A 22,609-nucleotide genomic window follows, 5' to 3' on the forward strand; every position below is an offset into this window, starting at 1 on the left:
CAAATGTAGAATAGCTAAAAGCACCTGTGCCAGGTGCCTTTTTACAATCATCTCCTTGAACTATAATATTAAGCCTATGGATTGCTGCTTCCCTTTTAAAATTAAATGATTTATTTACTCATTTATTCATGAATCTTGGGGTTTTTCCTAAGTTAACTTCCTATTTACAGATGAGTAAAGGGGCTTGCCTAGGTCACACAGCTTCTAAGAGGCAGAGAAGTCTTTCTGCTATCTAAGTTCATGCTTGGAACCATACCACATACCATCACCACTCAAATAAATGTAAATTCACCTAGAGCTGGCCTTGTGGCTCTATGTAAGGAAGCAGAACATGTAAAAGAGATGGGGTTCCAGGAATCATAGTCAGATGCTCAGATCACAAAGGTGTCTGTGACCCCAGGGGGAACATGGGACACCAATGGGCAAATACAACCATGTGCACAGCCTAGTCACACCTTGTACTTGCTCTGTGCCTTATCCTGCTCACCTTGACAGAGAAGATATTTGCTGTGTGTCCCGTGTGCATGGAGAGCAGCTTCTTGTGGTGCAGAGGGTCCCACACAATCGTGTGCTGGTCATCGGAACCAGAGGCAAGCAAACTGCAAGCATAATGAGGGGTTCTGACCTCTCAAGTTCCAAGGCTCCATTCCTTTACCCCACATTCCCTATTCATAGGGAATGAAGCCACATAGAGCACGACAAACAGGAGATATCACAGAATTCAAGGTTATCTTGTAAACATTACTTGAGTTTCTTCTATTTTGTCCTAAGGGTTTCTCATTATTCCTTAAGTGCCCTAGGTTGTCAGAAAAGCAGGGTTTGGGCAGTTATCCAATTCATCATTCAACTCTGTGTTGATAATGATGGACTAAACTGAAGTATACAGAAAAGTGCATCAGTCTCTCTTCCTTAGTTCTACTGAGGAGGAGGAAAGTTTCCCCTCTCAGCCTCCTCACTCCCATCTCCAGAACCTTCTGAGGTGCACTAGTTCATACTCACTCTCCTTTTTCATTCCATTCCAGACAGTTGACACATCCTGAGTGACCCTGGGGGAATAAACGGAAAGGAACAAGAAGAGAGCCAGTTAGAGGTTCTTCTGGGGGAACACAACACCGAAAAGAACTAAACAGGCAAGCTGGCCTTTCCATCATCCATGTTTTCCTGGTGCATGTGAGTGACCAGATTTGAATTAAATTGCCTGGAATCTTACAATATATAACCTACTTTCATAATCACAATCTCACTTAATACTGAACCCCTGATGGGCAGCCCTGGTGGCTCAGCGATTTAGCGCTACCTATAGCCTAGGAGTCCCACGTCAGGCTCCCTGTGTAGAGCCTGCTTCTCCCTCTGCCTGGGTCTCTGACTCTCTATCTCTCTGTGTCTCTCATGAATAAATAAATAAAATCTTAAAAAAAATACTGAACCCCTGAGCCTTTTATTTAATATTTAAATTTATTTTTTATTTTTTTTTTAGATTTTATTTAAATATTTATTTATTTTTTAAAAAATTTATTTATTTATTTATGATAGAATAGAGAGAGGCAGAGACACAGGAGGAGGGAGAAGCAGGCTCCATGCCGGGAGCCCGATGCGGGACTCGATCCCGGGACTCCAGGATCGCGCCCTGGGCCAAAGGCAGGCGCCAAACCACTGAGCCACCCAGGGATCCCCGGATTTTATTTAAATTTTAAAAAAGACTTTACTTGTGGGCAGCCCCAGTGGCTCAGCGGTTTAGCGCCACCTTTGGCCCGGGGTGTGATCCTGGAGACCTGGGACCGAGTCCCACATCAGGCTATCTGCATGGAGCCTGTTTCTCCCTCTGCCTGTGTCTCTGCCCCGCCCCCCTCTCTCTGAGTCTGTCATGAATAAATAAAATCTTTAAAAAAAAAGATTTTACTTGTTTATTTGAGAGAGAAAGAGAGAGAGCTAGAGAGAGAGCACAAAGCAGGGGAGTGGCAGAGGAAGAAGGAGAAGCAGCCTCCCCACTGAGCAGGGAGCCCTTTTCAAGGCTCCATTCCAGGACCCTGAGATCATGACCTGAGCCGAAGGCTGACGCTTAGCCTACTGAGCCACCCAGGTGCCTTTTATTATTATTATTATTTTTATTTTTCCAGGTGCCTTTTAAAGGACAGGTTTTATCGATCCTATTTTGCAGAAATGTAAACTGAAGTTCAGATTAAAGTAAGCAGTGGGAATGAGATCCAAACAAATTTTGGCTCTACCACTAAAAGTGACATGTCCCCTTCCAGGGACATCCCCTCAGCCACAGAAAATTTGTCCAGAGGAGTATGTGACCCAAAGGCAGTCAATTAACTAGGAGGCTGATTGATCTTTCATCCATTTGCCATATGTTTAATTTGTCAAGCACCCACTGCATATCAGGTACTGTTTAGACACTGGGGATACAGCAGTATACAAAACAAAGTCCCTGATCTTCTGGAGCTTACTACAAGTAGGTGAAACCTGATATAGAAAGATTAATTGGGACAGTCTTGAGATTAGAGGTCTGAATTGAGAAACATGGAGAGAGTGAGGCAGTTACCAATACACTGAAGGTGAGAGCATGCATGGAGAGAAATCATGGCAAAGCTAGAGCAATGAGGAAACAGAACCCATGAAAAGCAGAAGGTATAAATTGGCAGAAATGAGTCTTACATGGGAGAAGGAAGGAGCAAGTCACTAGGCATTCCTACATACTATTTTCTGTTCTCTCACTCTCCTTTACTCTTAAATGGTACCTAGATGTTCATTTATTTATCTCCCTGTTTCAAATTAGACCATGGGTTTTAGCAAGTGTAAATCCACTGTCCTTGTCATACTGATAGGTTTAGGAACTTAGGTCTTAGTCAAATTGGACATGGCATTCACTTGGGCACAGGGATTGGCTCAGAAGTAACCCTGTGACCCCAATCAGATGCCAGGGCCACAGCGGTTGGGATGCTTCTGGAAAAGGAATTTCCTCATTCTTAGAAGACAGTCTATGAAAGAGATGCCTTTCTTCTTTTAAATGCTGAGTGTATTGATGTGACATCTGGAATTGCCACCACAAGGGAAGCCAGCCTGAGAGTGAAGTCAACACACAGAGGATAATCCAGCCAAAGGGAATCATACAAATATGGAGCAAGAGTGACCAGAGTAACCAATACTGATGCCTACTCTACTTCTGGACTTCTAGTTAAGTGAGGCAGTCAATTCATTATTGTTTGAGGTCATTTGATTCAGGCTGCGACTTGTGGCCCAAAGTGTGCTGATAGCTCCAACTCACTCTTCAGGTCTCAGTTTATGGGTACTTCCTTTAAGATGCCTTTCCTGTCCCGTAAATTTGGGAGGGAGGAACACCCTTCCTTGTGGACTCCTATTGTCACACTGTATTATGGCTCTGTGTTGACATGGTTGTTTGCTTCACCAGACTGAGCCCAGAGAAAGCAAACTTTGTGTCTTATATTCATTGCATCCCCAAGGCCAGATACAGAGCCTGGCACATATCCATCGCCTGAATGAACAAACAAGACCAATGGGATTAGTGGGAAGGATTGAGCAATATGAACAAATCTAATTCCCCAACTATCTGGTTAGAAATGCTTTTCTTCTGCCTTCTCCTTCCCTTTTACCCTTTGTTCTATAAAGATTCTCATTGGGGTTGAACCACATTTCTTTCCAGGTTCTGCACTTATGTGCATTCACTCTGTTCAGACTTATCAGATCACTTGGTGACCTGAGCCTCTCTCACATTCTCATCATACTTGGTTGAAACCTCCATGCATGGCTCTGGTCACTCTTTTTAGGTCAGAATCATTTCTGTCCTCAGCCATTTCATTTTCCCACTAGGATGTAAATGATGTGCCGGGGGTGGGGGGCGGGGTGTCACATCTATAGCTTGCAATGTTCTGGAGTACCAAAAGCCTTGAGTGATCGCCATCCACTTAGGGCTTCCACAGGGCTAAGTACTTGTGGTAGGCAGAAAAATGGCCCCCAGGTGTCTATGTTCTGATTCTCTGGAACCTATGAATATGTTATGTTTGGTGGCAAAGGGGACTTTGCAGATGTGATTAAGGTTAAGGTCTCTGAAATGGGGAGAGCATTCTAGATTATTCAGGTGGTCCCAATATGATCATGAGTCCTTAAAATCAGAGAACGCTTCCTAGCTGCAGAGAACTAGAGATATGTAGTTATAAAAAGGACTTGTCCTGTTATTCTAGCTTTGAAGATAGAAGAAGGGGCTTATGGGCCAAAAAATGCAACAGCTTCTAGAAGTTGGGAATTGCAAAGGAACAGATTCTACCCTATAGCCTCCAGGAGGAACACAGCCCTGTCAAGACCTTGCTCTTAGCCTTGTGAGACCTGGAGCAGACTTCTGATCTATAGAACTGTGAGATAATAAATTTGTATTGTTTCAAGCCACTAAGTTTGTGGTAACTTGTTATGACAGCAACAGGACACTAATATAGCACTCTACATCCATTATCCTATTTAAGAAACAGGTTATCACTACTCATTTCACAGGTAAGAAAAACTGCTCAGAGAGGATAGCTAACCTACTGTGATACTGTAATTTATAATAAGAAATACATATTTGGTCTTGTTCCCCATTTCTGAATCCCTAAAGCCCTTAAAATTTCCTTAAGTGGTAACAGTGAAAAAGATGTCTTGATATTCATAACAAGTCCCTCCCAAATACATCTAAGTTGTGTTAATGAAGTGATTTTTGGAAAGTACCTAAGGATGGGGTCTGGCTGCCAGAGGAACCAGTTAGAATTTGCCAGAGGCGAGTTAGAATTTTCAGGCCCACTCTGCAGAGAGGCAGCTGGAGGCTGAACAGATCACCAACGGTCAATGATCTAATCAATCATGCCCATGTAATGAAGCCTTCACAAAAACTCAAAAGAACAGGGTTCAGGGGATTCCTGGATGGCTCGGCGGTTTAGCGCCTGCCTTCGGCCCAGGGCATGATCCTAGAGTCCCGGGATCAAGTCCCATGTTGGGCTCTCTGCATGGAGCCTGCTTCTCCCTCTGCCTGTGTCTCTGCTTCTCTCTGTCTCTGTCTCAAATAAATAAATAAATAAATAAATAAATAAATAAATAAATATCTTAAAAAAAAAAAACAGGGTTCAGAGAGCTTATGGGTTAATAAACATGTGGAGGTTTGGGGGAGAGTGGCACATTCCAAGAGGGCATGGAAGCTCTGCGCCCCTTCCTACATATCTTCTCCCAGGCATCTCTTCTATCTGGCTGTTTCTGAGTTGTATCTGTTTAGAATAAATGGGTAATATAGAAGTAAAATGTTTCTGAGTTCTGTGAGCCACTCTAGCAAATTAATCAAATTCAAGGAGGAGGTTATTGGAACCTCCAGTCTATAGACAGTTTGTCAGAAGCACATGTGATAACCTGAACTTGGATTGGCATCTGAGGGGGGGTGGTGCAGGGGGCAGCAGGGCAGTCTTATTGGACTAAGCCCTTAACCAGTGCAATCTCACTTACCTTCCAAATTATGATCTCTTAGTTCCTGTTTAACTTTGTTAAATATTGATTGTAATTACTATTTATTATAAGTTTCTATAATTTGCTAGGTAGTGTGGTCTATGGGAGGAGGATGAGGCAAGAAGTGTTTTATCCTGACACTGCTCAGAATTTTAGGTACATAATGATGATTAAAAAGCAAAAGGTTTAGTGGGTTTTCTTACTGCTTTCAAATTCTTTACACACTATGTACCCCTTTAGCCTGCACTACAGCCCCCACCTTGGTATGCCACTAATAGAAAGAATGCTAGATATTAATATACATGATTTAATTATCACTCCCTTTTCACAGGTAAGACCAAGTCTTAGAGATATGAAATAATTTACCCAGGGTCACACAAATTATTACTACTACACAAATTATTATTATTACTCTTGCACAAATTCTTTCCAGGTTACCCTATAGGCTACCCTATAGCCTCCAGGAGGAACACAGCCCTGTCAAGACCTTGCTCTTAGCCTTGTGAGACCTGGAGCAGACTTCTGATCTATAGAACTGTGAGATAATAAATTTGTATTGTTTGATATCAGAGCCCAGATGGGAACTCAGGTCAGAATAACACCAAAGTATTTCTCTGATTATGCTGGACTATCTCAGCTGCCATGCTTATTACTGTCTGTATTAAAAAGAGATCTCATTGCTACCATCACCTTAAAGACTGTTTGGTAGTGTCAAGTAAAGTTAAACTTCTATCTACCCTATGACCCAGAAATTCTATTCCTAGGTAATTACTTGAAAGAAATTAAAACATTTTCCCACACAAAGATAGACATCTATGGAATATCTGTAGATGCTTTATTTCTGAAAGCTCCAGTAGCACCTGGCTGGCTCAGCTGGAGGAGCATGTGATTCTTGATCTCGGAGTTGTGAGGTAGAGCCCCATGCTGGGTATAGAGATTATTTAAAATCTTTAAAAAATGAAAAATAAATAAAAGCTCCAAACTGGAAAGAAACCAAATAGTAATCAACAGGAAAAAGAATAAATAAAATATAGTCTATCCACATGGTAGAATACTACTCAGCAATGAAAAGGAGGAACAGACTATAGATATATGCAACAACATGGATGAAACTTAAAAAACACTATGCTAAGCAAGAGAAGCCACGCACACACAAAAATGTACCATTTAATTCTATTTACATTAGATAAAGAACAGGCAAAACTACTCTTTAGAGACAAAAGCTAGAAAGTGGCTGCTCTGAGGTAGGAGGGTTGACTGGAAAGGGCACCATGAGAACTTTCTATGGTGATGGAAGTACTTTCTAATTTATTGCAGATGGCAGTTATACAAGTGTCAAAACTCATCTAACTCAATACTTGAGACCTATGCACTTTATTTTGTGTAAATTATACCTCAATAAAGAGAGAAAAAGGTAATAATAGCAATAGTGATAACATATCAGCTGATATATACTGACTATTTCACCATGTACCAGGGACAGTACTATGCCCTTCAAATATACTTTTATTTTTATTTTTTAAAGATTTTATTTATTTGAGAGGGAGAGAGTACAAGCAGAAGGGGAGGGGCAAAGAGAGAGGGAGAGGGATGAGCAGGCTCTCCGCTGAGCAAGGAGCCTGACATGGGGATCCATCCCAGGACCCTGATATCATGACCCGAGTCAAAGGCAGAAGTTTAACCAACTGAGCCACCTTGGTGCCCCACATATAAGCTTTTAGTTAATCTTTATAACTGTCTTATGATGGAAACAGTACTATTTTCATTTTTCAGGTGAGGAAAAAGTTAATACCATATATTAAATTTTTAAATTCTGAGCTGTCTCTCCTAAAAACTTAAATGTTTGCTATGCGCCCACCAGTATTGGATGGGCTCAGAGAGACATGACTGAGTCAGACACATCTTCTATCCTCATAGAGCTGATGAGGTTTTCTCTTCCTCTTCTCCAAACATGTAACATTAGCCTTTGCCCATGTTGTTATAATCTCCTCAAAAGCATCACTTCAAATGGCTACAGAATATTCCTCCAGGGCAGCCCTGATGGCCCAGCGGTTTGGCGCTGCCTTCAGCCCGGGGTATGATCCTGGAGACCCAGGATCGAGTCCCACGTCAGTCTTCCTGCATGGAGGCTGCTTCTCCTTCTGCCTGTGACTCTGCCTCTCTCTCTCTCTCTGTCTGACATGAATAAATAAAATCTTTAAAAAAAAAGAATATTCCTCCAAAGGTTAAACCATATCCACCTCTACCTTAGTGTTATACACATAAGTTAGTTGCAAATTTGGCGAGATGATTTATTTTAAAATTCTAGTGGGAAAAGAACATTTACAGGTGACCGGCCAGTTCTGACTAAGTATAATGTCATGTTTTGGGGGGCTTTTTGCTCTTTTTATTTTATGGCACTTGACCGGAAACATATAAAATCTGTGTTTTTTAAAAAAGATTTATTTATTGAGAGAGGCGGGGAAGGGGGAGGGGCAGAGGGAAAGGAAAAGAGAGAGAACCTCTGGAAGACTCCCTGATGAGCACGGAGCCAGACACAGGGCTCAATATCACAACCCTGAGATCCTGACCTGAGCCGAAACCAAGAGTCAGATGTTCAACTGATTAAGCCACCCAGGGACCCCTAGAAATCTGTGTTGCAATGCTAGATATCACCTGTGCTATTTAGGAGCATGATGAGCAGTCATGGTGTGGAAAACTGTATTAAAATGGGAAACATTGTTAATAAATACAAGTTAGTGAGGGTGCCTAACCTGATTTCAGCTCAGGTCATGATTTCAAGATCATGATATCAAGCCCCACATGGGGCTCCACATTCAGTGTGCAGTCTGCTTCTCCCTTTCCCTCTGCTCCTCCCCCCACTTATATGTATGCATTCTCTCTCTTCTCTCAAATAAATAAATAAATAAGCAAAATCTTTGAAAATAAATAAGTACAAGTTAGTAGACAGCAATCTATCAAAATGTGGGAATCCAAAGGGAGAAAAGAAAAGTCACTCTAGTCATTCACTTCTAGAGGAAAAAAAAAATGGGACCCATTGTATAAGGGAATAATAATAATAAAAAAAAGAGAAGCAAAGAGCTAATAAGTCTACAAATCAGTGTGTATCCTGGTATAACCAAAAGGATTAGAGAGCCTTTTGTCCAGACTTATTTTGTTTATTTATTTTTAAAAAGATTTTATTTATTTATTTATGAGAGACACAGAAAGAGACAGGCAGAGACATAGGGAGAGGGAGAAGCAGGATCCATGCAGGGAGCCCAATGTGGGACTCGATCCCGGGACTCTAGGATCATGCCCTGAACCCAAAGGCAGATGCTCAATCGCTGAGCCACCTAGGCGTCCCAAGTTTATTTATTTATTTTTTAAATAAGCTGAGGCTAGTTAGTGAGAATCAGAATTGTAAAGTGAAAGTCGTCTGGGTTCAACTTTGGCTTGGCCTCTTCCAAGCTGTATGGGTGGTCACTTAAGATTCCCAGAATCTCAGATTTTTCATTTAGAAATGGGGGTGATGATAATGTAAACCTGACAAGATCACTGTGAAGAGCAGATGATGTAATACATGCAAGCACATTTTGGTAAACACTGGTCCCCACCCCTGGAACTAGTCCTCAGGTATAATCTCTCATATACTTGGTATAGTCACATAGCTAGGATACTCACAAAAGATACAGATCTTGAACAACTGGATTCCTTATTTACTTACTTTTCCAAAAGAGTTATTTTCTACAGCTATTAAATTGCTATCCTAAGCTACGATCAAACAGAAAATTCATTTATTCAGTACCCATTATGTATAAAGTACTGGGAGAAAAGGGAATAAATACTGGATAAACAAAAAACAGGCCCATGTCCATGGCAACATGAGAAAAGCTCTACCATAATAAAGGAGAGAGATACCCAAAAAACCTAGAAAAAGATAGGAACATTTGGCTTTAGGAACAAGCTTAAAGGATCTTTGAGGACACTGGCTTGCGTATTCACATGCAAAAGAATGATGTTGGGCCCCTATATCACATCATATACAAAATTAACTCAAAGTGGATCAAGGACCTACACATAAGATCTGAAAAAGTATTGAAACCTCGTGCCTTGGGTGGCTCAGTTGGTTAAGCAGCTACCTTCAGTTCAGGTCCTGATCCCTGGCTCTAGGATCAAGCCCAATGGGAGGGGCTCCCTGCTCAGCAGTGGGTCTGCTTCTCACTCTCCCTCTGCTTCTGCCTCTCCCCTTACCGGTGCTCTCTGTCAAATAAATAAATAAAATCTTTTTTTTAAAGATTTTATTTATTTATTCATGACACACAGAGAGAGAGAGAGAGAGAGAGAGGCAGAGACACAGGCAGAGAGAGAAGCAGGCTCCCTGCGGGGAGCCCAATGTGAGACTCGATCCCAGGACTCCAGGATCACGCCCTAAGCCGAAGGCAGATGCTCAGCCACTGAGCCACCCAGGCATCCCTAATAAATAAAATCTTAAAAAAAAAAAAAAAAAGTATGAAACTCTCAGAAGGAAACATGGATATAAATCTTTGTGACCTTGGATTAGGTAATGGTTTCTTTTTTCCCCCTTTTTTGGTGGTAGGGCTATAATTGATGATTAGTGATTTCTTAAACATGATACCAAAAACACAAGTGATAAAAGTAAAAAAACAATTTGGGCTTCATTAAAATTAAAAACTTTTGTGTGTCAAAGGTGATATCAAAAAAGTGAAAAGACAACCCCAAAAATGGCAGAAAACCATTTAAAATCACATATACAATGAGGGTCTAGTACCCAGGATATATAAAGAATTTTTACAGCTCAACAATAAAAAGACAAAAAACTCAATTAAAAAATGGGCAAAAGGGGCAGCCCCGGTGGCGCAGCGGTTTAGCGCCACCTGCAGCCCAGGGCGTGATCCTGGAGACCTGGAATCGAGTCCCACGTTGGGCTCCCTGCATGGAGCCTGCTTCTACCTCTGCCTGTGTCTCTGCCTCCCTCTCTCGCTCTGTATCTCTCATGGGTAAATAAAATATAATCTTTAAAAAAAATAAAATAAAATAAAAAATGGGCAAAGGAAGAGTGCCTGGGTGGCTCAGTTGGTTAAGTGTCTGCCTCTTGGTTCAGCTCAGGTCTTGATCTCAGGGTTGAGTTCAGGCCCTGTGTTGGCTCCATGCTGATGTAATGCCTACTTAAAAAAAAATGGGGCAAAGGATTTAACTAGACATTTCTCCATATAAAATATACAAATGGCCAATAAGCACAAAAATCATTAATCAGGGAAATGCAAACCAAAACAATAATAAAATACCACATTACAACCACTAGGATGGTTATTATAAAAAAGACAAGCAATACACTTTGGTGAGGATATGGAGAAATCAGAACTCTCATTTCTCCCGGGAATATAAAATGGTGCTGTCACCTGGAAAAACAGTTGGGCAGTTCCTCAAAAAATTAAACATAAAAACAAACAAAAACCATATGATTCAGCAATTTCACTCTTAGGTATAAACCTGAAGGAATGAAAATGTACAATCGACACAAAAGCTTGTCACAAATGTTCATAGCAGTATTCATAATGGCTGAAAAGTGGAAACAACCAAAATGTCTACCAACTATGAATGGATAAACAAAATGCAGTATATCCAAAATGGAACATTATTTGGCTGTAAAAAAGAATGAAGTACTGACTTATGCTACAACATGGATGAATCGTAAAAACATCATGCTAAGTAAAATAAGCCAGAGACAGAAAAGCCATGTATTGTATGAGTCCATTTTTATGAGAGGTCCAGAATAGGAAAATCCAGAGATAGCCAGTAGACTAGGGGCTGGCAGGGAGAGGGAATAACTAATATGGGTAAAGGGTTTCTTTGGGGGTGATAAATATGTCTAGAATTAGATACTGGTGATAGTTATGCAACTTTGTGAATACACTAAAAAACACACTGAATCGTACACTTTAATAAAATAAAAAAGGAACTAAAAACAAGCCAACAAATTGGTGCCAGACTGGATTTGGCCCTGATATGCTGACCCCTGATCTAAAGGACATTCCTTGAAATTTCTCACAAAGTCAGGTCTCACTTCCATCTTTTTCTTTGTGGGTGACTATTTAATAAACTTGGTATATAATTTACTTCTCTATAAGGATATCATAAAAAGAATTCTGACAAGTCTTTGTTAGAATAAGGAAGAATAAAACTTCCCTGGTCTACTACTATGTTCAAAAAGAAAACCAATCTAGTTTGATACGACTTGTTTCTAGTGAATTTATGCTCAAATTATATAAGAAACAAAAAAACCCAAAAAAGTAAATCAAGCCATATTGTGAAGTGAGATATGTAATGTTTGCAACTTATTTAAGAAAAATATTAAGAAAACTAATAAGGCAGGTGGCTCAGTCGGTTATGCAGCTGCCTTTGGCTCAGGGTCCTGGGATCAAGCCTCAAGTTGTACTTCCTGCTCAGTGGAGAGTATGCTTCTCCCTCTGCCCCTCCCCCTGCTTGTATGCTCTCTGTCTCTCAAATTAATTAAATAAAATCTTTAAAAAAAAAAACTAATAAGGCAAGAGAATAAATCCGCTAAGCCAAGAACTATTTGTTAAACCAACTGATTAATTAATTAATTAATTAATTAATTAAAGTAAGCTCTACACCCAATGTGGGGCTTGACCTCATGACCCAGAGATCAAGAATTGCCTGTCCTACAGATTTAGCCAGCCAGATACTGCTCAACCCTTTCTAAAAAAGTAGACACATGGTTGAGGTAGGAAGGATTATGAACTGTGTGGCCAGACAAGCCTGATACAATGTTATTAATCATGTTTCTACCACTTATGTGACCTTGGAAATGCTAGATTTTACTTTTCTTATTTGTAAAGGAAGATCCTTTCCTCTCCCTCTCTCTACAGGTGTGGAACATTGTGCCAAGAAATCCCACAAGTGAAAGAAATAGAATGGATCAAAGTATGGTCAAAACTTTAAAGTGGAACTTGGGAGATCCTGATGATGCACCAAAAATGAAAGTGTCCTGCAAAAAAATTTCAGGACCCTGTAGATTTCAGGATCCCTGCCCTGCAGGCTATAAACTGGAATCCCAGGATATTTGGCTCCTGTCCAGTTATGACATTAAAACTCACCAAGACAAGATGAGCTAGCACATGTAACTAAAGTGGGACGTGGAATGCTCAGCAAAGATGTCCAAGGAAAATACATACTAGAACATCTTAGAATTAATACTAATTAATACTAAACTTAAATCCTCTAATCTCAACTTCTTTTCTGGCTCTTACTCAGTTGCTGCCAACATACCAGTTCTTTTTATTTTCTCTTTTTAAAGATTTTATTTATTTTAGAGAGAGGCAGACAGCACAAGATCAGGGGCAGAGAGTGAGAGAATCTCATGCAGACTACACACTGAATGCAGAGCCCAACGTGGGATTCAATTCCAGGACCCTGAGATCATGACCTGGGCTGAAGCCAAGAGCTGGATGCTTAACTGACTACACCACCCCTTGTATTTTCTTAATGAACATTTTAAACTTTTAAAAGTTTTATTTATTTCTTTTTATTTATTTATTTTTTGTCTTTTTATTTTATTTTTATTTTTAATATTTTTAAATTTAAAATAAATTTAGTTGACACATAGTGTATTATTAGTTTCAGAGGAAGAATTTAGTGATTCATCAGTTGCATATAACACCTAGTGCTCATTACATCCTGTGCCCTTGTTACCCTAACCCCCACTCCCCTTCCCTCCAGCAACCCTCAGTTTGTTTCCCTATAGCTAAGAGTCTCATAGTTCGCTTCCTTCTCTGTTTTTATTTTTCCTTCCCTTCCCCTATGTTTTGTTTAATTTCCACATGAGTGAAATCATATGGTATTTGTTTTTCCCTGACTTACTGCACTTAGAGTATATAACACCCTCTAGTTCCATCCACATCACTGCAACTGGCAAGATTCATTCTTTTTGATGACTAAGTAATATTTCATTGTGTGTATACATATGTGTGTGTGTATCTCACATCTTCTTTTATTCATTAAACTGTTAATGGACATCTGAGCTCTTTCCACATTTTGGCCATTGTGGACGTTGCTGCTATAAACATTAGGATGTATGTACTCCCTGTGAATCACTGTTTTTATATCCTTTGGATAAATACCTAGAAGTGCAATTGCTGGGTTGTAGGGTAGTTCTATTTTTAACTTTTTTGAGGAACCTCCATACTGTTTGAGTGGCTGCACCAGTTTCTTTTTAAGTAATCTCTATACCCAATGTGGGGCTTAAACTCACAACCCCTATATCAAAGTCATATACTCTTCTAACTGAACCAGCCAGGCACCCCATAACTTTCTATTTTGAAACAATTTCAAACATATAAAAAAGGTACAAGAATAATACAAAAGCACCCATATATACCTTTCCCCTAATTCATTAATTGTTAACACTGCCACATTTGCTTACTCCCTCTCCCTTTCTCTCCTTTCTCTACACACATATCCATTTTTTTCCTGAACCATTTGAGAATAAGTTGTAGATTTCAGGACCCCTTACACAGGCAACTACTTCAGCATATATTTCTAAGAATAAGATCATTCATTTTTTTTCTTTGTTTTGAGAGAGAGAGTGTGTGTGTATGAGAGCTGGGAAAGGGGCAGAGGGAGAGTGAAAGAGAGAATCCCAAGCAGGCTCCACACATAGCACGGAGTCCAACATAATGCTCTATCTCATAATCCTGAGGTCATGACCTGAGCCAAAATCAAGAGCCGGAGGCTTCACCAACTGAGCCACCCAGGCATCCCATGATCATTCTTTTATTTAACCAGAGCACAATTATCAAAATTGAGAAATATGACACTGATATCATTGCATCACTATCATTTAATATGTAGTCCATATTATTATTTATTTTTATTTTTATTTATTTATGATAGTCACACAGAGAGAGAGAGGCAGAGACATAGGCAGAGGGAGAAGCAGGCTCCATGCACCGGGAGCCCGACGTGGGATTCGATCCCGGGTCTCCAGGATCTCGCCCTGGGCCAAAGGCAGGCGCTAAACCGCTGTGCCACCCAAGGATCCCCTGTAGTCCATATTAAAATTTCACCAACTGTCCAATAATGCTCTTTTGATTTTTCCTGATCTAGGATCCAATCTAGGATCCCAAACTGGGATGACAATGAGGTCAGCTTCTCTTTAGTCTCCCTTAACCTGGAACAACAGTTCCTCAGCCCATCTTGTTTTCTATGGCATTGACATTTCTGAAGAATATAGAGCTATCCTGGAGAAATGTTTCTTAATTTGGATTTGTCTGATTATTTTCTCATGATTAGATTTAAGTAATGAATTTTGACAGAAATACTCCCTAAGCAATTTTGTGTCTTTGTCAGTGTACATAATTTGGTGGTGTATGTGTACTATTTGTCTTGCATAAGGTGGTATCTCTCTCAAGTTTCTCCCCTATAATTTTACTATTTTCCTTTTGTTATCTGTGAGGAAATACTTTTTTTTTTTTTTGTGAGGAAATACTTTTATGTTGTGCAAATAAAGGTCCTAATGTCTATAACACTTCCACTCAAAGGTTTCACTATTTGATTATTCTTGTCTGAATCAATTACTAGGATAATGTGGTATGATGTTTATAAAATGGTGATTTTTCAAACTCTATCATTTCTTCATTCAGGAGTTGGCAATCAACTGGAATAAAGGGCTTTTCTCTGTCTTTCTTCCCCTCCCATTCTTCTCTCCCTCCCTCTCTCTTACCAGTGTAACTCAGATATTTTTTATTTTTTATTTAATTCATTACTGTCACTATTCATCCTGATGTTCAAATAGTTGGGGATCCCTGGGTGGCTCAGCAGTTTAGCGCCTGCCTTTGGCCCAGGGTGTGATCCTGGAGTCCTGGGATCGAGTCCCGCATCAGGCTCCCTGCATAGAGCCTGCTTCTTCCTTTGCCTGTGTCTCTGCCTCTCTATGTGTTTCTCATGAATGAATAAATAAATAAATAAATAAATAAATAAATAAATAAATAAATAATTTAAAAAAAGATTGTCAAAGATTTGGCCAGTAGCATGCCTTTTGAGCTAGCCCCTGTGTCCTTTTTTTTTTTTTTAGCCCCTGTGTCCTAATGATATCTCTCTTCTTTCATTTTTCATCTATTTCTTTGTTTTTTATCTTCTGCTAGAATATGTTGTACACTCCTTGTCTGAGACCTAGAATCTGTTATTTTTCTAAGACCTCTGTTTCTTTTTAGTGGGGAATACTATTTATACAGCTTATAGTTATTGAGGTATTATTACTTCTGGACTCTATCAAAACATAGAGCTGGAAGTAATATGCAAGTATATATTAATATATACATATTTGTTAAACTATGAGTGCATATTTTTAAAAAGATTTTATTAATCTATTTGAGAGAGAGAGAGAGAAAGACAGCAAGAGACGGTGGGCACATATGAGCAAGGGGAAGGACAGAGGAAGAAGGAGAAGCAGACTCCCTTCCCCCCTGAGCAGGGAGCCCGAAGAGGGGCTTGATCCCAGGACTCTGCAGACTGAGCCACCCAGGTGCTCCAAACTATGAGTTCATATTGATACTAACTCCAATCCATTACCTCAGAGTTATTCTTTTCCTTTCCTTATTCCATATCTAAATTTCCTTTCTCCCATAGTGAGAACAACATTGATATATTATATATGAAGAAATGTGTGGGAAATATCAGAAAGGGAGACAGAACATAAAGACTCCTAACTCTGGGAAACGAACTAGGTGTGGTGGAAGGGGAGGAGGGCGGGAGGTGGGGGTGAATGGGTGATGGGCACTGAGGGGGGCACTTGACGGGATGAGCACTGGGTGTTATTCTGTATGTTGGTAAATTGAACACCAATAAAAAATGAATTTATTAAAAAAAATAAAAAATAAAAGTAAAAACTCTACCAAAATGTCCAGAAAAAAGTTACCTCCCTTTTCTCAACCTCTCTACCCTTTATCTTCCATCCACTAGGGGTGACCAATTTCACTAGTTTCTGCTTATCTATTCTATGCTTGTGTTGGCAAAAATATGTAGGTACCTCTATAAATTCTTATTCCCCTTCTTTTGTTACACTAAAATTGGCAAAAATTATATTAAAATAGTCCTTAAACATATGGAAAAGATATCCAATTTGACTCATAAGAGAAATATAACTTAAAAATATACTGAGATACCATTTTTCATCTGTTAGAATTGTAAAAAAAAAATTCCAAAGCCTAACATCCCAGTCTGTTGCTGAGTTGTGGAGAAGCAGACACTCTCATACATTACTACAGGGAAGGCAAAATGGTGCAACTCTCATGGAGGAAAATTTGGTAATGTCTAACAAAACCATATATGTGTTTACCCTCTGGCTAGCACTATTACTTCTAGGTTTTTACCCTAAAGATACATCTCCAGCCAAACTAAAATACATATACACAAGGTTATTCATGATGGTATTGTTGTAATTATAAACTATTAGAAACAACTCTCAGTCCACACATGGGAAATTCACTGAATAAATCTTGGCTCTGGGACACCTGGGAAGCTCAGCAGTTGAGCGCCTGCCTTTGGCCCAGGGCATGATCCTGGAGTCCCAGGATGGAGTCCCACATCAGGTATCAGGCTCCCTGCATGGAGCCTGCTTCTCCCTCTGCCTGTGTCTCTGTCTCTGTCTCCGTCTCTCTCTCTCTCTCTGTGTCTCTCACGAATAAATAAATAAAATATTTAAAAAATAATAAATCTTGGCTCATCTACATAATATAGTACTATCCAGTTATGAGAAAGAACTCTACGAACTGATACAAGTGATTTCCAAGATACACTGGTAAATGAAAAGTGTGTGTGTGTGTGTGTATACATATATATAATCTCAAGTCATGCCTCACTGATTCTTCATCTTCAAAAAGTCCTCAAAGTCAGTCAACCTTCAACCCCTCTATTCTCTCTTTACATACTGCCTTATGTCCTTACTTCCCTTCCTATTTCCCTAAGAATCCATGATTCATTACTAAAATCATTCTCTTCCAACATTTATCAGACAGAGCCCCAACCCTGGATGATATTCTAGCTCTCCTGTATCTTCTTCTTCTCCTTTTTTTTTTTTTTTAAGATTTTATTTATTTATTCATGAGAGAGAGAGGCAGAGACACAGGCAGAGGGAGAAGCAGGCTCCACACAGGGAGCCCGATGGAGGACTTGATCTCGGGACCCCAGGATCATGCCCTGAACTGATGGCAGACGCTCAACCACTGGGCCACCCAGGCGTCCCTCTCCTGTATCTTCAACTTCCCTTTCTATACTGATTCTTTCCCTGTGTAATTAAATAAGCCCAAGTTCCTCTAATCTGGAAAAGTACTTCCTTTTTTAACAAAAAAATTTTATTTATTTATTTATTTATTTATTTATTTGAGAGAGAGAGAGAGAGAGAGAGAGACACAGAGACACAGGCAGAGGGAGAAGCAGGCTCCATGCAGGAGGCCTGACATGGGACTGGACTGGATCCCGGGTCTCCAGGATCACGCCCTGGGCTGAAGGCGGCACTAAACCGCTGAGCCACCCAGGCTGCCCAGAAAAGTACTTCCTTTATGCCAAATTTACATCTAGTTATGGCCTTCCATTTCCCTTCCCCTTCATAGCTAGACTGAAAGAGTAGCTATACTCAATATTTTTACTGTCTTACTTCCCAGTAATTCCTCAACCCATTTCTATCATCTACACCATACATACAAAAATGGCTCTTGCCAAGGTTACTATTCAGCTTCCTTGCCCTTAATCAATGGACACTTCTTAATCCTTATCTTACTTGGCCCCTGGTAGTATTTGATAGTGCTGACCACTTCCTCAATGAAACTTTCTTCTGGGTTCTGTAGCATCACCATCTCTGTTTTCTTTCCTACTCCTCTAGTTACTCTTTCTTGGTACCCTTTGCATATTCTTCCTTGTTCACTGGCCCTTACGTTGGTCTTCTTTAGGTCTCTACCTTAGGCTTTCTTCCCACTACACATTCCCCAAAGGGAATCAAAACTCTTTCACTGATCCAATCACTATGCTGCTTACTGCTCCCAAATCAACATTTCCAGTATATACCTCTATCTTAAGCTCAGACCCAAGTATTCCAACTACTTATCCAGAAAGCACCAAATAACACACAGCATACAGCTCCAGAACATCCATACTGAGCTTGTTATCTTTCCCCTCAAACCTATTCCTTTTCCAGTGATCTCTAACTTAGTGAATGATACTACATGTCAGGCAAGCCAGAAACTTGATCTTCACTCTTGACTCCCCCTTTCCTAACTTTTCATATCAAGTCACCAAGAATTCTGTTTATTCTATCTCTTAAATGACTTTTTTAAAGATTTATTTATTTATTCATGAGAGAGACTGAGAGAGAGAGGCAGAGACACAGGCAGAGGGAGAAGCAGGCTCCATGCAGGGAGCCCAACGTGGGACTCGATCCCGGGTCTCCAGGATCAGACCTTGGGATCAGTTTAGAAGGCGGCGCTAAACTGCTGAGCCACCTGGGCTGCCCCAAGTTAATACATTTTAAATGAAAAGTATATATATTTTCTAAGACAAAAGAATTTAATGAAAAGAGAGGCATTGCTTTACATAACGTCTAGCTTAATGGAAGGTAACTGGGTTCTCATATCTATTTTTGTATTGTCTGCTGCAATATGTTATTTTGGTTGATTGGAGTATATAATGAAAATACAGCATCACAAAGATAAGTAGTTGCAATAGGGAGGAGTATTTTAATACCTTTTTCAGATAATTCTAGATATCCTTCTTTGATACTGCACCAAAACTCCACAAGTAATGGTTTCTTAAGTTAGAGTGTAGAATCTGAAACCATATAAATGAACTATTGGTACCCTGCTATGTTAAAATGCCTTGGTCTAGTACATATTATGCATAGGTCTTTTTTTTATGCATAGGTCTTTTAAACATGTATGAGTCTGTTACACCATACATTTGTCATTTTGAAAACAGTGACTCACTGAATTTAAAGATCTTCAATGTTAACATTCATTATACATTATTACCACAGATCCTGTCAAAAAACCCTTTTAAGTATCGAGAAGTTATCAAGCTCATTGCAGCAGATACAAGTTTTCCTATATTCTATTTTTTGTTTTTTGTTTTTTTCCCTAGATGTTCAAGTTTTATCCTTAGCAACAAATACTGTCAGTTGTTTTTCTTGAATTAACTGCTCAGTTCACTTATTTTTAAGAAAAAGTACACCAAATACTCATATTTGAATAACCAGTTTTTGTCTGGTTCTTTCAGATAGTAGTACTTCATGAAAAAAGTGGTTGGTTGGGCTTGCAACTCAAACAATTGCACCAGTGCTCTTTCCTCAAGACAACCATCATAGTGCAGTGTGCAGCAGTAGTACTTTATGGGTACTTCCCAGCCCCAATACAGACTACTAAAGAGATGTGTACGTAAGGGTTGAGATTTTTTTTCATAAGGTGTTTTTAAAAAATTTTTATTTATTTATTCATGAGAATAACAGAGAGACAGAGAGATAGATAGAGAGGCAGAAACATAGGGAGAGGGAGAAGCAGGCTCCACGCAGGGAGCCCGATGTGGGACTTGATCCCGGGACTTCAGGATTATGCCATGGGCCAAAGGCAGGGGCCAAACCACTGAGCCACCCAGGGATCTCCAAGGATTGAGATTTAATAAAACTAGTAATTTTTACTGCTTCACATCAAGGACATTTTAAGTAAAACCTGTTTTGTTTTGTTACTGCAAATGCATGGCTTTAATTAGTCAATGACAATTTGGTGCTGTTTGCTTTAATTCATGCTAAGATAAATAAATGTATTAAAAATGATGTTTTCAGGGTGCCAGGTAGCTCAGTTGGTTAAGCATCTGCCTTCAGCTCATATCATGATCTCAGGGTCCTGGGTTTGAGCTGTGCATCAGGCTCTCTGCTCAGTGGGAAGTCTGCTTCTCCCTCTCCCTCTGTGCTCTCTCAATTAAGTAAATAAATAAAATCTTTTTAAAAAATTATGTTTTCAAATAATTTTTTAGAAATATGGGAAAGCAATCATGATAGAAAAGTATAAAAGAGTTTACCAAATTGTTTAAATGGTACAAGTCCCATTTTGTGGGCAAAAAAAATTTATATAAGCATGGGAAAAAAATGAAAGACTTAATCATAATTGTTATCACTGAACTAGCTCTCTATGATCCAGGCACTGTGTTAGTGCTTCACACAAATCTCATTTAATCAACACAACAATTCTCAGTTACTGCTCTATTTCACAGATCTATTTCACAGATCAGGAAGCTAGGGATAGCCTGTACAAGGCCATACAGCTCAAGGAAACAGGTTTTTAAAAATTAATTAATTTATTTATTAAAGGTTTTATTTATTCATGAGAAAGACACACACACACACGAGAGAGAGAGAGAGAGAGAGAGAGGGAGGGAGAGAGGCAGAGACACAGGCAGAGGGAGAAGCAGGCTCCATGCACCGGGAGCCCGACGTGGGATTCGATCCTGGGTCTCCAGGATCGCGCCCTGGGCCAAAGGCAGGTGCTAAACCGCTGCACCACCCAGGGATCCCTGGAAACAAGTTTTAAAACTAAATTTATCCAGCTGTAATACCCATTTCTTAACTAGTATTCTGCTTTATAATGCCCAAAGGCAGCCTACCAAATGTTAATTATATTTATCTCTAAATGATAGAATTTAAAGTAATTTTATTTTCTTCTCTATATTTTTCTATTCCATATTTTCTACTTTGATAATATTTATTACTTCTATAATCAGAAAAATTATAAGTGAAAGTTGTGAAGAATACTTGGTAACATGGAGAAAAGGATTATTATATGTTAAGATCCAAAATTCAATGTAGAGTAGGATTACAATCACGTGAAAATATGCAGGAGATTAAAGGAAGTACACAAAATGCTAATAGTAATTCTATTAGGGACTAAGAAGTAATTTTTATTAATTTTTATCTTTTCAAGATTATTATTAATGTAGTTATTTTTTTAAAAGATTTTATTTATTTATTCATGAGATACACAGAGAGAGAGAGAGAGAGAGAGAGAGGAAGAGACACAGGCAGAGGGAGAAGCAGGCTCCATGCAGGGAGCCTGATGTGGGACTCGATTCCAGGTCTCCAGGATCATGTCCTAGGCCAAAGGTGGTGCTAAACCGCTGAGCCACCTGGGCTGCCCTATTAATGTAGTTATATTTTAAAACGGATTAAAAGTATATAATTAAAAGAAAATAGTAACAATCATCTGTAAGTCGCACTACCTCGAGATAACACTTGTGAACATTCAAAAAATTTCTGTCTAGTCTTCTTCTAAGATCAACATGATCATTTATAAACACTAACTTGAAGGAAGCAAAGAGAATTCTAACTCAACCTGCAGATAACACTAAGTTGGACAGGACAGCTAAAAGTTGGATTAAAAACATGATTTATGGGGCCTCTGGGTGGCTCAGTCAGTTAAATGTCTGCCTTCAGCTCAAGTCATGATCCCGGGATTCCGGGATCAAGCCCGTTGTCAGGCTCCCTGCTCAGTGAGGAGCCTGCTTCTCCCTCTCCCCGCTGCTGGTGTTCTCTCTTGCTCTCTGTGTGGCTATCTCTGTGCTATCTATGTCTGTCTCTCTCAAATAAATTAAAATCTTAAAAAACAAACAAACAAACAAACAAACAAACATGATCTGGAGGAAGGAAAGGGACTGGAACTAACATTATGGAGTGTCTCTGTGTTAGACATAATGAAAAAAACTGAACTTCTGGACAGAAGACCTGGCTCTCCATGGACTGGACAACATTGGAAAAGGTGTTGGACCTTTCTAAACTTTGTTTTTAAAGACCCATTCCCTATATACCTCCTCACAACATTACTTTGAAGCTAGAATGAGAAAGCGTGTGTGTGTGTGTGTATGTAAAAACACTATGTAAACTCTAACTTCCTCTGCAAAGGTAAGATTATGTCCATGCCAATAGTAAAAACAGTGGTATGCCTTTCAACAATCTTTTTTTTCCAAGCACAAAGCAAATAATATGATCAAAAAACAATTTCTGTGTGACCATGCCAATCACTAACTTTGATTCACCTGCCTATATTTACCTGCCTAATAAAACTGCTGGAAA

At 39.5% G+C, this 22,609-nt stretch overlaps 1 protein-coding gene across 4 annotated transcripts in view; it reads right to left on the minus strand.

The window, feature by feature from the left end:
* WDTC1 (WD and tetratricopeptide repeats 1) overlaps positions 1-22,609 on the minus strand; it is a 62,342-nt gene that overhangs the window by 20,030 nt on the left and 19,703 nt on the right. For all 4 annotated transcript variants that reach the window (XM_077898935.1, XM_077898934.1, XM_077898936.1 and 1 more), the window contains exons 4-5: positions 1,000-1,046; positions 488-599 (exon numbers count right to left, since the gene is read on the minus strand). In XM_077898935.1, the coding sequence (XP_077755061.1) occupies positions 488-599; positions 1,000-1,046 (159 nt within the window). The remainder of the gene's footprint in view (positions 1-487; positions 600-999; positions 1,047-22,609) is intronic.

This window comes from Canis aureus, chromosome 5 (genome assembly GCF_053574225.1).
Source record: "Canis aureus isolate CA01 chromosome 5, VMU_Caureus_v.1.0, whole genome shotgun sequence".
NCBI classification, from domain to species: Eukaryota; Metazoa; Chordata; class Mammalia; order Carnivora; family Canidae; genus Canis; species Canis aureus.